Below are 16,852 nucleotides of genomic sequence, written 5' to 3' on the forward strand. Positions count from 1 at the left end.
AAATATCAGATATTAAAGTACTTTATATTAAAGTTATAAAAACAAACTTAATGCAACAACTTCAACCACTATTGAATCTTTTGAAAGGGATACGCCGCATAATTCCAGTTTAGTTTATGTTGCATATTCTAGATTGGCCACTAGATGGCAACCTCTCACAAGGATATCAACAAAATGAAGGCTTACCATAAAATGGTGTTTTATAAATTCTCTCTGTTACAGGTTCATAAACCATACAAAACCTTTGTTTATATTACTGAAAATAAAACCTTTGATTGTCAGTACTCAATTTGAATAGATATAAATACTGTATTCTTATACTTTTTCATGTTTATCCAAAATCCCTGATTCCCCTTCATATTTTTTGTCAGTGTTTTTAACGGAGGAGGAATCACATGTTCACTTTAATTAAGATATGTTGCGCATGAACAGTAATTCTAGGGTGGCAGGATAACTCCTTTAACCTGGGGCCCTTTTAAAAATGCATCATGCAGGGCAGCAATTATTTTAATGTAGCCAGCAATGTGCATTCGGCTGGATGGTTATGAATGGATTAAGATTTCCCCGACCATGCAGCAGTTAACACCCCTGGTCAGATGGTCACGATCATGGCCCCTCTGTTTCCTGGTTGGTGTGACTCTGCATCGTGATCTGTGTAAGATGAGCCACCAGCTTTTGGGAATCTCTGTCCAATGCGTGCGCACCTTTGTCTGGTGCTTCTTTTCAGTTACGTGACAATGTCTAACCTGGCCAAAGCCGCAAATAAACTGAAATCGGTAGATTATGAAGTTTTTGGCCGTGTGCAGGGTAGGTGAGACATCTCTTTTAATCTATTTTAAAATGTCAGTCCATTTCGCACTAAGTACCGTCATGCTGAGCAGACCAGGAGAAGTCAGCCAATTTCTAAACATAGATACAAAGTGCCTTTGCAGTCTGAAGACTTAAGGCTGAGCTTTTAGCAATGCTGTTCTGATACAAGCTCATGGTTAATTCATGAATCTGTATTTCCATGCGCCAGTTCTTCATATTATAATACGTATACTTTTTAATCTTGTAGATAAGGCAAAAAGGGAACTATCAGTGAACTTATCTTTAACAAAATATAGCAAAACAAAATTAAAAATAAAACATATACGCAACATTTTTCTTTACGGATACAATGTCTATGTCTACTGTACTCATGCACATAAAAATAATACACCTCTTTTGTTGAAATACTCATATTTAGTCCAAACAGCTATAGGAAGATGGTAATGGCTGTAGGTGGCAATAAATCTGGTTCGACCTATAGGTTTATCATAAGTGACACTGGTAGACGTACATGTTGAAAACTGTATTATGTGAAAATGTTTATTTTAGTGTTTTTTATAGCACGAACCAATGAACAACAATCCAAGGTCTGAAGCAACAAAATGGCTAGATTATCGACGGCGGATGAAATTCTTCATAATCTAAATTGTAACATTTGGACTAATTTGCCCTTTTGTTATTTTTTTTCTCCACAGGTGTATGCTTCAGAATGGTAAGAATATTAATTTACTATTTTTGATATTATGTAGATACACAACTATTTCCAGTTTGCATGAAAGCTACTTAATTATCCCCTTAAGGACAATGGGCGGTCCCTAAACCCATTGAAAACAATGCATTTTGAGCCCGTACATGTATGGGCTTTGTCATTAAGGGGTTAAATTGGTAATTGTAAATCCATGTCATTGAACAAATAGGGACACTTTTGTGGACATATATGGAGCATTTTGTGCTATGCCGCTGGTAGAGGGCTCAACTATAGTGATTAGGTAGAGTAATTAGCAACATTTTAACATATGGTGTATACGGTGGGTGCTGCCTTATGCCAGACCCACAGCAGCTCCCCCTGCCACCTCCTCCATGGCCACTGTCTTCACTGCGGAGTGCCAAGACATGATGTCATATCCTGACGCTTGTGACTTCAAGGCACATAGCCAGTTAGGAAGATCAGAGACCTCCCTTGTAACCATCCCCATTGAGCAGCGGCACACAGAGAGACCTGTTCACCCGAGAGGACAATCCCCCCCCCCAGGCCTGCGGCCCTAGGCCAGAATACGTTGCTGAGTGTATGGTTAAAGTTGTCAATCTACACTAATGATGTTTTTCTCAATTGTTTTATGGGAACATACTGTTGTGTCATGGCTTCTTTGTTTTAGTATACTGAAGATGAAGCAAGAAAATTAGGGGTCGTTGGATGGGTTAAAAATACAAGACAAGGGACGGTAGCTGGTCAAGTGCAGGGACCCGAGGATAAAGTGAATTCCATGTAAGTAAACTAGTTTCACATTTAAACTAAGCGTGATTGTCACTAAGTTTTCACATATGAACATATCCACTATGTATCCAGAGCTAGACTTCCCACAAGGCAGCTGTCAACACGCATATCTAAAGCACTGCCTCCTGCCACGCACCGCTGAAGATAAAAGGGGCTTACTAGTGGCTTCAGCAGCTCCCATACACACTCATTTCACACCCTGCGTAGATTTGATGATATGATCCTTCTGTTGAATTGCCTGTTTCTGGCAACCACAAAGTGGTTTATTCACTAAAGTTGGGTTTTCTGCTGCAAAATTAGCTTGATTGGCCCTGTATAATGTGTACAGTATATTTAAAATGCAGTCACAATAAAATATAGCTAAAACAAACATCTGTTTTCATTTATTGTTGTTATTAAGTAAAGGGAGAAAATGTAACATTTCACATTCTAGGCAAAATGTGTTCCATATGCAAACTATTAGGAACGTGCAGCTACAGAATCCTTTTTCTAATTTCCTGAGTGTTTGGAGAAGGACAACAATAGGGCGTAACAGATTTTAGGTCTTCTTTGTTTAATAGAAATCCAAGTTCCTTCCGTCCCATCTGTAGTACTTTAAAACATTACTGGAACGCACAGGCATTCAACCCTACGTGTGTTTAAAACACATTCCATTTCACTACTGGGTCTGTTTTGTAGAGAACTGTCAGGACTAAAGAAATATGTAACTATCTAGTAATTCTTATCTCGCTAGGGTTAGAGGCACTTGGGTCCAGTATTTCTTCAGAGCCCCCTGTAACTAAAACACATGCAGGTACTAAAATACCAACTCTTAATAACCACTCACTCTAACACCATACATTTATACATACATACACACACTATCTCCCTCTCCTCCTGTACCTCACACCATTAAACCTATGCTGACACACACATACGCACATATGCCGACACCAAATACTAACACACACACTCATGCTAACATTAAAACAGATACTTCAACATCATATGGCAAAACACACTCGTGGTAACACCGTACACAAGTACACACACTTTACCACCAAACAGTAACACACATGCATGCTAACACTCTTCATCACCATCCACTAACACCCACTCACACTGACTCACACTAACACTATACTCTTATACATAAACACACATAAACTCTCACTTTCTCTTTCTTCCACCATCCACACAGTCCTCCCGTCCTCTCAGTGCATTATGTGACCGCTTCTGGTGCCCCGGTTACCAGTTTCCTGTGTCTACCCACGGCACCCCATGTACCCACGGCACCCACCTTATCAACCCCCTGGATCTGGCACTGCCATAGCTCAGCACTGTCAGGTTATGTATGAATTCAGATATCACCGATATGGAGGTCTGCAGGAAGAGAGGCATAGACCTGTCTGAGAGTGGGATTGGAGGCATAGAAGCTAATGGGAAACTAAGAACAGACTCCATCCTCCCCTGGCCCAGGTGGTTTGTTCCATTGGAACTTCCTGCCAGGGTATGATGATAGAGTGCTTCCTGTGCCAGGACGTGTACAGATGAATGCTCTCTTCTATTAATGTGCTTTAAATAATTAAAACAACCGTAAACGCTGTTAAAACTGTAACTTGGCTTTTTCTCTTTGTCTAAGAAAGCAGTAAATTGTTTTATGATTTATGAATCAGAAAACCCCAACAATAAATCATTAGCCAAATGTAATTGATATATAGGCACATACTGACAAGGGCAAAATAAAGAACAGAGAGGAAGGAAACAATAGAACGGATGAGAAAAAGTCCGCAAGAGGCAGAAAGCAGAATGAGGCAGAATGCAGGAAACCCAGACAGTGGCGTAACATAAAATGCTGGGGCCCCCCAGCTCCCCCTACACACACACAGTAACATACTTAAAGTAACAGTACTAGCATACATACATCCTAACATACAGTAACATACCTTCACACAGTAACATACTTACATATGTGACAGCTGTTTTCAGTCTGTATTTGTGGGTGGGGTCTTAGGGTGTATTTATACCCACCTTCATGATCCCCCCCCCTCTCAGTTCACTCTCTCTGCTCTCCTCAGTCTCTATATTTTCTCTTTTCCTATCCCTTTCCTACCTACTAAGGGGGTGTTTTTGGGTCTAGGCATAATTCAGACCCAACTGGGCGTTTCACACAAATACACACTAAGCACTGGAATATGACATAATATGCAAGCGCTCAGACTCAGCATGTGGGGACAAAGGGAGCATGGCCCCCCTGGCCCAGCGGTATGCACAGCTTGGGATGGGTAGGGATTTTGTGGGGCTGGGCTGAAGTTGGGGGCCTCCCTTGACATGGGGTCCCCATAATGCAGGGGGCTTCTCTTACGCCAGTGAGTTCAGGGAAGGGGCCCTTCATTATAATTGCTTCAGGGCCCAAAGCTCCTTAATGTAGCTTTGGGTCCTTTTCTGCCATCAAATTCAGATTTATTACTATACTACTGCTATTACTACTTTATACTACTTGCTATATGACCGCATATATATGTTACATATCCTTTATTATTCTATAAGCGATACATAAATGTAGGTAAATAGATAAATATACATACATAAATAATGTAAAAGGTATATCACAGATGTGATTTTGACTCTTTAATAGCAGTAAAGCTAAAGCACAGTTCTTTTTTAATATGTGAGCAAAATACGTGTTTCAGTGCCTCTCATCTGGCACACATTCCGCCCATGATTCCAATATTTCACGTACAAAAAGTTTGGCCTTAAATTTATTTCCATGGAGAATGTTTCTCCACTGTTTGCCTCTCACACCTTTCTTGAAGTGTTTTCCACATGGCTTGTACTTATATAGAGTACGATGTCTTAACATTTTTTAGAGAGAGAATAAATTCTCTTCTGATTTTTTCCACAAGGGGGCATCCTTACCCCATTTTGCAGGTAACTAATCAATTAAAATTAAAGTAATTTGGTCAAGGCCAGATTAAGGAGTTTTGATCTATGAAGCAATTATACAGGAAGGTCCCTTTCTTTGGATTTCCTGCCACTAGCAAGATCTTTCCCTCAATTTTGGGGTCTTTCAGACTTTTTTTAAAAACTCCTACAGATGGCACCAAGCAAAAATACATACACACATACTTACATACATAAATATTTTTAAGACAAAGGCCATGAGACAGCATGCATCCCAATGTGATATTTCAAATTGTACATTCAAATGTTTTGGCTAAAATGCTCTTTACAATTTTCAAAAGGGATATACACCGAAACAACATAAAGCTAAATGATACACATCATTTTATAGTACTCTGGGGATGATGGAGAAGAAGCATTTCTGAAATTTTGTATCACTTTTTTACCTTCCAATTGCTGATATTTATAAACATCACAAAATCATAAAATGAAACACTTTGTGTGAAAAAGCACATGGTCTGGGATTCTGCAAACTGGTTATGTTATCTCATCATGGGCCATACATCGGAATAGTTATTTCAGTAAGTAAGGACAGTAGTAATGTCATCATTCTGTGCTGTGCCAGTTCTTGTTCTAAAATGATCATTTGTCTGAAGCGTATTCTCCTGTTAATAGAATATCACTTGCAAATGCAACATGGGAAGACTTTCTTACATTTTGTTTTTAGATTCGCGGCTTAATTCAGTGACCCGTCTAATTTATATCGTCTTAATATTCCTAGATTGGGAGTTTTAGTTTCAAAGTTCACTCATTTTACCCAATATGTAGAAAAAGTGACACCTTAAATGGAGAACTCTTTAGATTTTATTATTATTTACAGTATATTTATGGATTTATATAGCATCATCATAACCTGCAGAGGTGTACAGTGGGTATCACATCACATAACAATGTGGCCTTACATAAGCAAATGGAAAGGAAGGTTCTGCCCAAACAAGCTAGCACTTATATACAGTATATATTCATATAACTTGTTGTTATGGATCCTCTCCTCTGCCCAATTTCATTCCTGCAGTAAGGAGAAGAGGGAGAGAGTGGAGTCTTGGGAAAGAAGCACTTGCACGGTATGTCAGAAACATGGCTTCTCTACTGCTTGTGATTAATTGTTTTTGGTTCATAAGGTTCATATAAAACTCCATAAATTCCTCCAAAACATACTCTGTAAGGATTTCAAGGATAACTGTAGGAAGTTTGCTGTCTCTAGCAACATGTATGATTTTTACCACTGCACTACCTTATACACACTGGCATAATGGAGGCCCCAGCAGCCCTTGCATTATGGGGGCTTGTCTAGGGCCAAGGCCAGCTTCGCCAAGACCTCTAGGCCACGATTAGTCCCATGTCATTTCCTTACGCTAAGATGCAGGCGGCCTGTGTGTGTGTGTGTGTGTGAGTTTGCATGTGTAACTATGTTACTGTGAATGTGTGTAAGTATATGTGAGTAAGTATATTACTGTGTGTGTTAGTATTTGTGGATGTTAGTATATAAGTGTGTGTGTAAGTATGTTACTATGTGTTAGTATGTGTGTATGTTAGTGTGTGTGTAAGTATGTTACTGTGTGTATTAGTATGTGTGTATGTTAGTGTGTGTATAAGTATGTTACTGTGTGTCACTGTGTGTTTTAGTATGTGTTTATGTAAGTATGTTACTGTGTGTGTTACTGTAAGTCTCAGAAATGGGAGTGGAGCAAAGAAATATGGGTGGGGGGGTGATAATTTGGGAGATAAGTGCAATTAGATTTTCAAAAAATAACAGAAGCATCCAACATTGTTTGTTTAACATGACTGAAAGTACATTTTATTAACTTGAAAGAAATATTTAAAAAAAAAATCCCATCAGGCAAGTCACAAAAGAAAACATATGTGCATGCGTAACTCCTTCACTGTTAGAGGGGGAGAAAAAGGTTGAACGGGCTGTTCAGACAAAATACAGGCGATTTAACTAAACTTGGCAGTCCTGGCTTGTTGTATTTACCCCTGGGATCACCAAGAGACCATGCCTTATAATGCAGTAGCGGGACACCTTATAAGTATTAAAAGATAACGTGCTGCAGATATTTTGATTCTTTTGTTTACATATATTGTATACATCTGTATTTTGGTTGCAGAATGCAATATAATTACTCACACATTTGCGGATTGGCAGATATAGTAACATGTCAGTGATGAGTAATGGATATCAATTTTTATAAAAATGTAAAAAAATGCATTAGTGCATACTAGGCATATGATGCAGTTAATCTTGAACCCAAACATACATCAGTATGGAAACAGGAATGATGATACTGTGTTTGAACAATTTAACACTCCTTTTTAAAGGAACAGTCAGCCCCGAAAACATTTATATTATTTAATGTAAGACCATTGAAATTCTTCCAAACGCAGGGGTCATGCAAACCCCAATGGCAGCAATGGTTTTTCACCTACCCTATTTGCAGACATTAATTTTATCCAGCAATGTATTTAGCTTCTGCTCTGACCTAGGCCCAACACAGGGCAGCGCCCTAACCACCCCCTACACAACCAGCATCTTCATTGTATTAAAAGGCATGCTTTGCCTTTAAGACACAGTGCACCAGCACAGCCTCCACAGTGTACATGGGCCTGTTGAGGATCAAAGATCTCCCTTGTAACGGCTCATTAAGCGGCGGGACACTGTGGGGCCTGATTCTCCATGAAGGAGATCCGCCCCCAGTTTTGCAGCAGGGGACTGCCGCCAGCCTAGACCTGCCGCCCTGTCAGGGAGGATACGTCACTGATTATATCATAGTATATGATTGAAAGTAATTGAAGGAAACCTGCTTTTTTCTCCAAGTCATTACATGGATGTTAAAGTTACATACAAACCCACCTCAGTATGCGTGACATAATAAAACAAACTCAGTTAGACCCTTAAACGCAGACTATGTGGGAATTTGCCATCAGCTGATGGACATTTATTGCCAAACAAAACATTCCTTCGTGATATTTTTGTAACACAATATAGTCGTAACCTAATATATGTTACTTTATACACACAACAAATAGCTCCCTCTTTGTGTTTTATGTATTGTCTCAGTTCAGGAAGGATACAGCCGTAACACATACTATCCAAGTTTTACTCATTGCAGCAATCTGACTTGCCACGGGTCCAACCAGCTGTAGATCTCATCAGGAACACAGATGTTTTTGCAGCTGTACCAGTGCCTTCCATAAGAAATGTGATAAGTTTGGTTATTATCCAGTCAGCATCGCAAAACTCTCTGAAGGGCGGGTCGCGCCGACGTTATCATATTATTCACCAGTTATTACGTGCTAGGATCATAAGTTACTTTTGGAAAATACACTATATGACCAAAAGTATGCGGACACCTCTCCTATTTATTGCATTTAGGTGTTTCAGCCGCACCCATTGCTAACACGTGTATAAAATTAGGCACATAGGCAGCCATCTCCATAGACAAACATTGGCAGTAGAATGGGTCATACTGAAGAGCTCAGTGACTTGGCAGGAGGCCACCTTTACCATATGTCATTTCATGAACTTCTGCAATGCCGTATGGAGATAAAAGCAGAGATTTAGGCATGTGGAGTGTTGTTTTGGGCTGAGTAGGTAAGCGACAGGAGTCTAAATTGTGGTGCTTCTTGAATAAGTTCAAATATGTTAAAGATAATATAGAAAATTATCCCTAAAAAATATAAATATTTTTACAATATTTTCTATGGGAGACCAATGTCACAAATCACCCAAATTATTTTGGTATCTTATTTATGATGTCAGAGTAGTCATTATACCATAGTTGAATTCTGAGTATTTGTTTTGTTTTATTATTTCCCTCTAATAAGTTTTACTTCAAAGGAATGTCTTTAATACTTAAGGAGTGTATACACAACTTTGTTGGTGGAGAAGGTAGGGTTAGTCACAAAAAAAGGCTGCAAGCTCTTTACCTTAGTACACACCACAGTTTTTAAACAAATTTCATTCAGTGACGTATCCCGGCATAGGCCGACTAGGCCTTAGGCGGCAGGTCCCCAGGGGGGCGGCGGCAGTCCTACTGCTGCCAAACCAGGGTGCAGGTGGCCCTCTTGGGCGATTAGTCTCCACCTGCTGGTCAATGGGCTGATTATATGAAGGCTGTGCTGACTCAGCCCCTATAGACTGCATTAGAAAGCACTGTCTGCCGTTAAGACACGGATATGAAGTTGTATCCCAGCACTTTGTGCAGCCCTCAACGAGGAGAGGCAGCTGGGGGCACTGTCCTAGGTCAGGCCTAGGCAAGCACAAGAGTTAAATACATCGCTGATTGTTTTTTTTCACCCATTCTTGTTCTTTTTCACCCGTTTTCTCAATTTTCACGCTACACGAGGCAAATGGGAGTCTATAGCCCTCTGATGAGGTTTAAACCCCAGGCATCTGCCCCATCATTCTGTAGAAGTCTATCATGGTTTATCAGAATGGCAGCATCAGTTATGTATATATCATTATTATTGAAAATTAGTATTTGTCAATTACAATGTTTTCATGTTCTTTCTGTGGAATGTGAATTCCCTTTATGAAAATTCTTCTGATGTACGATCACAGCTGGAACATGTTTCCTAAAAACACAAGCTCATCTTATGCTGATTATAGAAGAAGACATCTTATTTTGAATCTTGACCTTCCTCATTAACATGTCATGGCCTCTCTTTTTAGAGTCCCCTTTGAACATATATTGATGCTTATAATAATATATTAAAGTACTAAGACTAATATTAAAGCATTAAATACATTTTTTAGGTGAGGAATAGGGCGATTGGGGAACTAGGAGGTGCTATATATAAAACAGGTGCAGCATTCAGTCCTCGTTAATGTTTGGTAATTATCTTTATCTAAAAAACAAAAACTGTCTGCGCTTCTTACCCTAATAAAGTTGGCAACAAATATTTAAACATAATATAAATGAGAGGTTTTGGTTATATGAATTGGCCAAAGCATAATTAAGCTCACCCGCCACGTCAAGGCACACTCTCAATAGGGTGAGAACCTACTCTCACCTCCTACATAGTGGGCACACAAAGCAGTTTATACTGCTACCAAAACCTTATTAATGTGTTGGGGGAGGTGCAATTAAACCTCCTCCCCATTAACCCCTGGACAGCAAGCTGCAACCAGACTGATGAGGAGCCAACAACCTCAAATATGTGCAAACAGGGAAAAGAAAAAATGTCGGTGCGCTAAGCTAGTCTCAGGCTCAAATAATACAAATGTGTAATATGAGGCCTACCAAACAGGTGTAAGCATGCTGCAAGAAACAGTGTATTGGCTGTACAATGTATACAAAAAACAAAAAACAAAAACTGTCTGCGCTTCTTACCCTAATAAAGTTGGCAACAAATATTTAAACATAATATAAATGAGAGGTTTTGGTTATATGAATTGGCCAAAGCATAATTAAGCTCACCCGCCACGTCAAGGCACACTCTCAATAGGGTGAGAACCTACTCTCACCTCCTACATAGTGGGCACACAAAGCAGTTTATACTGCTACCAAAACCTTATTAATGTGTTATCAGTCTGGTTGCAGCTTGCTGTCCAGGGGTTAATGGGGAGGAGGTTTAATTGCACCTCCCCCAACACATTAATAAGGTTTTGGTAGCAGTATAAACTGCTTTGTGTGCCCACTATGTAGGAGGTGAGAGTAGGTTCTCACCCTATTGAGAGTGTGCCTTGACGTGGCGGGTGAGCTTAATTATGCTTTGGCCAATTCATATAACCAAAACCTCTCATTTATATTATGTTTAAATATTTGTTGCCAACTTTATTAGGGTAAGAAGCGCAGACAGTTTTTGTTTTTTGTATACATTGTACAGCCAATACACTGTTTCTTGCAGCATGCTTACACCTGTTTGGTAGGCCTCATATTACACATTTGTATTATTTGAGCCTGAGACTAGCTTAGCGCACCGACATTTTTTCTTTTCCCTGTTTGCACATATTTGAGGTTGTTGGCTCCTCATCAGTCTGGTTGCAGCTTGCTGTCCAGGGGTTAATGGGGAGGAGGTTTAATTGCACCTCCCCCAACACATTAATAAGGTTTTGGTAGCAGTATAAACTGCTTTGTGTGCCCACTATGTAGGAGGTGAGAGTAGGTTCTCACCCTATTGAGAGTGTGCCTTGACGTGGCGGGTGAGCTTAATTATGCTTTGGCCAATTCATATAACCAAAACCTCTCATTTATATTATGTTTAAATATTTGTTGCCAACTTTATTAGGGTAAGAAGCGCAGACAGTTTTTGTTTTTTGTATACATTGTACAGCCAATACACTGTTTCTTGCAGCATGCTTACACCTGTTTGGTAGGCCTCATATTACACATTTGTATTATTTGAGCCTGAGACTAGCTTAGCGCACCGACATTTTTTCTTTTCCCTGTTTGCAATTATCTTTATCTGCTGATTAATATCCCAGAGTTTGATTAAAATTAAGAAGCTTTGTGTTTTAGAGTAACATCCAGTATTAAAATACGCAAAGAACTGGTCCATTTTCAGCCAGTATCAAGAAGAGGCAATAATATGTTTTTGATTGTCTGCTACCAATTGTGAACAAAACCATAGTTTTATCATACTGCCTGTGATAAACAATAGAATGGCTTGATCTTAATCACTATTAAGGAACGTACTTCGTACTTCCATGTATGCAAATAAAGAAATATTTTTTTTCCATGGGACTTCTTCTTTAAGATCTGAGAACGCAGCGCAGATGACATAGCAGTGACTTCATATGGAAAGTAAACATAGATCAAAATGGATTTTGAACCACTAAGAATTTCTAGCGCAAACTATGTTCCTTTAAACCACGCTAGTACATTGTGTCTTTTGCTTCAGGTCTGGGTTTTTGGTGTAAAAAGGTATAAAAAAAATTATAAAACAAAATGAGATGGGCAGTACAGCCCTGACACGCAACAACATGGAACAACAAGGGCTGTTTCCTTGATAAATGTATCCCTTGGTGTTCTTAATGACTGCATCATCCACTTCCTGAACAGCATTATTTACAGGAAGTTGGGAGTCGTCCATGTAATGTCCCTGCACTACATCTTATAACAACCGAACTCTCTGTTAAGCTGCTATTTCCTTGCCAGGGGATGGAAACAAAGTGAACACAAATATTAATAAAGCATTTATTTGCAAATAACAAGAGTCCAATAAACATTGCGGTCTTTTAGTCAGACTAGCGTTATGCGGCATTCTTATTATATTCACAATAGTTATGGGAATATTGAAGAGTTTAAACAAATGTTACTTTTATATAAACTTTTTTTTTAGCATTGACTTAATTTTCCAGCTGGTGTTATCACTGATCTGGTCATTATAAAGACTCTGATTTGTGATCCATATACCAGTATGGCTTATTTTGTGTTCATCTTATTGTTGATATTTGGTATTTTCCATGCTTATGCTCAATAAATGCAATGCAATAGCTATGAGGTTGGCTGGTAACCATAATCAGGAACTCTTAGGATTAGACCAGTGTTATTGTGTCAGGATGAACTGGCACAGTCAATGAGTTTCACCCAGATACTCCAGGTGAAAAACTACTTCTCCGAGTCTCTGGGTCACTGCAAGGAAACTCCGGTCTGTGGGAGCGTTGTTGTGGCATGTTAGCAGGACCTTCCAGCAAGGGGGCTATTTAAACTTTTAAGGTACTAGATTTCTGATATCGTGTATTAAAACTGAAAGAATTCTGTCTGTATTCAATTGTTTTAATGAAATTTGTGAAAACTTAAGTTTGAATGTCTTTAGTCTATGTGTATGTAAACCTTGAGCCTCAACTGTATGATTAATGATCCTATAAAGAAACCATCCTTGTGTTCACATCATCTGGTTTACATTATTAAATACTAAAATATGATATTGTACTTTCTATCCAGAAACAGGGGAGGCTAGAAGGGCAAAATAAAGTATATTACAGATGACATAAATAAAGCCTCAGTGCGGAACCAACCATCGCCAGTTTGTGTCTCTCAGTTGTATGCAGACAAACATAGAATATCGTCAGAAGCCTTCCACTGATGACTGTCCTCTCTTCTGAGATCAAGTATGTAAGTTTCATGATTTTAGCAACTAGTCTAGGAATGAAGACAGAAGATGGGCTGAGCTATCACAGAGAGTCTTATGACCTGTTCAAATTGGTATGTATTAATTTAAGGAAAGGGAGGCTGTGAGGGATAAATATTCATTTGGAACGTAAAATGATCATTGGCACAGTAACCAAATATGAAAGAAGTAACATAAATATTAAATTGACTTGTTGGAGCTGAGGTGATACAATTTAGTTCAATACTCAGTGCCAGAACACTTTAAAGATATTAAAGAAACTTGGGAAAGAGATCAAGTTTACTCTGAATGTTCAGTGAGATATGACTGCCTAGATGATCAGTCTCATAACATATGATATAGGTTTCTCAGCATACCAGAGGAGACAATTGTTTAAGGTGGGCCACTGTGTCCCAAAAGTGAGAGCATATTGATCTAGGAAGAATTCTTCACCTTCCAACAGTTGAGGATTTGGCATTAAGCAGCCTTAGGACTTGTGAGGATCCTCCAAGAACTGGGTACACGCTACTAGAGAGCACAAGCAGGATAGCTAGAAAAACGCCATAGTCGGGAAACCCGGAGGTCAGGATAGTTGTATAACAGAGCCAGAGTAGAGAAGGCAGAGAACAGAGTACTTGAGGTCAAATGAGAATAATTCGATACAGGAATACTCTGAACAGGAACTCATTACAACTAGCATAGGTATGACCATCTCAGGCAATGGTGTGCTGGCTAGAGAGCCTTAAATAGGCATAGCTATCAGAAATAAGGAATAGAATTTGCAGACCAACGGATTCAGAGAGACATGGAAAACCTGAGGAATGCTAAAGGCTCTGAAGGATCAGCATTACGCCACAAGATTAATTTGATGACAAACAAGAAAATGAAGAGTGCTGCAGGGTGTGCTCTGGGAACCTTGGCCGCACACACTGAGCAGACTTGTATATATGCAGTGATTACTTTGCGGCACTCTGGCCACCAAAAGAAAATGGAGACAAGTTCCTTTGTGCCTGTATCTCCTTAGTGCCCTGCTGTCTTTGAACCATGGGACGGGTGCAAAACCAACCCCGTATGTTCGGCTGCAACATACAGTTTTCTAGGGTGCTAAGAAAAGTATGTAACAAATAGTTTTTAGGCAGTTTTAATTTTGAAGTGGACAAGCCTTTTCCTTTTTACTTTGCTATTTTGGAGCTATTTTCCAGATGACCTGTTGTGCACAGTGGTGTTACGGATGCACTGCTTTCTATAAAGTGTGTGGATGACCTGTTCTCTAATTAGAACTGGAAACAGAATAGAAGGACCATTTTGGGCTTGTTAACATTCCTCTAATGCTGTAAATAATGATCAGCAAAAATAATAATAAGGCAAAATATTTTTGAGTCCAAGCTCAGCAGGTCATTAGTGTGTCATTCTGTTTATAGCGACTAGATACATTTATCACATTATTCTGTCAATGTGTTTAGGTATCTAGACGTGGTCAAGATAACTTGCTGAAGTTCAAACCGAGCATCAGAATGGGGAAGAAAGGGGATTTAAGTGACTTTGAACATGGCATGATTGTTAAAAACTGCTTTGAGAAACTGCTGATCTACTGGGATTTTCACGCACAAGAATCTCTAGGGTTTACAGAGAATGGTCCGAAAAAGAGAAAATAGCGAGTGAGTGGTAGTTGTGTGATGAAAATGTCTTGTTGATGTCAGAGGAGAATGGACAGACTGGTTTGAGATGACAGAAAGGCAACAGTAACTCAAATAACCTGTAAGGGCCGCTCTAAGTCAGGCCCCATTCAGGCTGCGGAGCTGCTCATCTCTGGTTCCCTTCCCTTGCTTCAGTTTCCTTGCCTTGCCTCAGTTCCCATGTTTTGCTTTTGCTAAACTGCTTTTGATGACAAGGAGAGCTGGAAAGGTTAAGGTTTATCTTGTGTTAATACACTTTCTATTGTAATATTTGCATTGTGCAGTGAGGCCCTGTGCACTTAGTTCCGATTACAGAAGATGAGCAGAAGAAAATGCAATGCATCCTGTTGCTGCACTAAATACCCATTCCTGAACGCTGCTAAAAAATACCCCTTATAGCTCTCATCAAGCAGCAGAGTGAAAAGACGTTATATATGAATTCCTTGCAGGCATCTGAAAAGAATCAACAAACAACATAACAAACATACACTGTCTGTCAGGAGAGAGATTGGAAAACAATGTCATAATCATGCTAAACTGGGAAGAACCACATTGAACCTACTGACTTGATAACATATGTTACTGAGGTGACATCTCTGGTTCTACCAATATAGAAAATAAATAAATAACACAAAAATTAAAAAAGTGATTCCCTAAATTTTCAAGGAGTCTCCACCTTAATGTAGCATTCATCCCTCCAACTACAGCTGCTTACTTATCTTGCACTTAGCTCCTTAACAGATACCAGTAACTGGTAAATGAGACTTCATGCTTACATCCTGAAGTGCCGTTAGTTGTCCACAAATGTCCAGTTCTTAAAATGTCTATCTGGGGTCACAGTGAGCAATGAAGCAGGGGATACATGCAACCAACCATCCTATTGTGTCACCAATCTCAGCAGTCTGCATGATAACATCTGGACATGTTAATGTCTTTGTGTTTCAGGCACCAGGGGTCCCTTGAATTATATTGTGTACTTAGTCAACTTCAACAGATGATGGGTGGGAATAGGAAAGCCAAGGGACATCCTGTTTTAAGAAGGTTAAGGAGACAATTTCAAGACAAAACATGCATTTCAGTAGTAGCTTCATTCAGATTTTATTCTTGTGAGAATTAAATATTCAGTATAAGCAACTACTAGTGGTGTATTTTGGTTGGGAACTGCCCTAGGCATGACCTAGTGCAGAACCCCTACTATCCATCACAACCAGCCCCTCATCAGCCGCTGTCCTCTTAACTAAGTGTCAGATATAAGATCATATCCCAGCATCCATAGACCTGTCACCTTTGGTCTACTGGCATCTCCACAGTGTCCAACAGATGTAGAATAATTACGTCTAGAGTAGATTCCAAGGTACTATGCATAGAGTTAAGGGTAGACATGGGCAGGGAACTAATTTCTTTGCCCAATAAAGAATTAGGACACATTTTGTCAGTTCATTTTTTGCCCATTTTTTCTTTGGGCAAAGAATTTAGTTCCCTGCCCATTTGGTTCGAAATAAAACTGGGGGGCATTTTAATTCAGGAACAAAATTTGTTGCCTGCTTCTGACGACCACTTCCGCTCTCTTCTACCTTCTGTCTTTCATCTTCTCTCTTTTATCTTTTATCTACGATCTGCGTCCGCATCTCCGCTTTTGCTAACGTCCCCTCCCCCAATTGGAGGTAATGTCCGAGGAGATGTGAACGAAGATAGAAGATAAAAGAGAGAAGATGATAACGAGAAAATGAAGAACAAGAAGATGCGGAAGAGGTCGGCAGAGAAGGTAGGGAAACATTTAGAAAGTGTGAATCAGAATGAGAGTGTGAGTGAAAGGGCCTGCAAATTTTTGTGAACAGTCTGGCTTTGTTTACGTGGCTCTGTACAAAATGAA

The 16,852-nt window shown here is 39.4% G+C and overlaps 1 protein-coding gene across 2 annotated transcripts in view; it reads left to right on the forward strand.

The window, feature by feature from the left end:
* Positions 1-693: 693 nt before the first annotated feature.
* The window catches only part of ACYP2 (acylphosphatase 2), a 34,411-nt gene continuing 18,252 nt past the window's right edge, over positions 694-16,852 (forward strand). Inside the window, exons 1-3 of one of the 2 annotated variants that reach the window (XM_053460215.1) lie at positions 694-807; positions 1,506-1,522; positions 2,187-2,296. In XM_053460215.1, coding sequence (XP_053316190.1) covers positions 738-807; positions 1,506-1,522; positions 2,187-2,296 — 197 coding nt within the window. In that variant the 5' untranslated portion in view covers positions 694-737. Of the gene's footprint in view, positions 808-1,276; positions 1,312-1,505; positions 1,523-2,186; positions 2,297-16,852 lie in introns of those variants that run through there. The other variant, XM_053460216.1, reaches the window with a different exon arrangement.

This window comes from Spea bombifrons, chromosome 3, assembly GCF_027358695.1.
Source record: "Spea bombifrons isolate aSpeBom1 chromosome 3, aSpeBom1.2.pri, whole genome shotgun sequence".
Taxonomy (NCBI): domain Eukaryota; kingdom Metazoa; phylum Chordata; class Amphibia; order Anura; family Pelobatidae; genus Spea; species Spea bombifrons.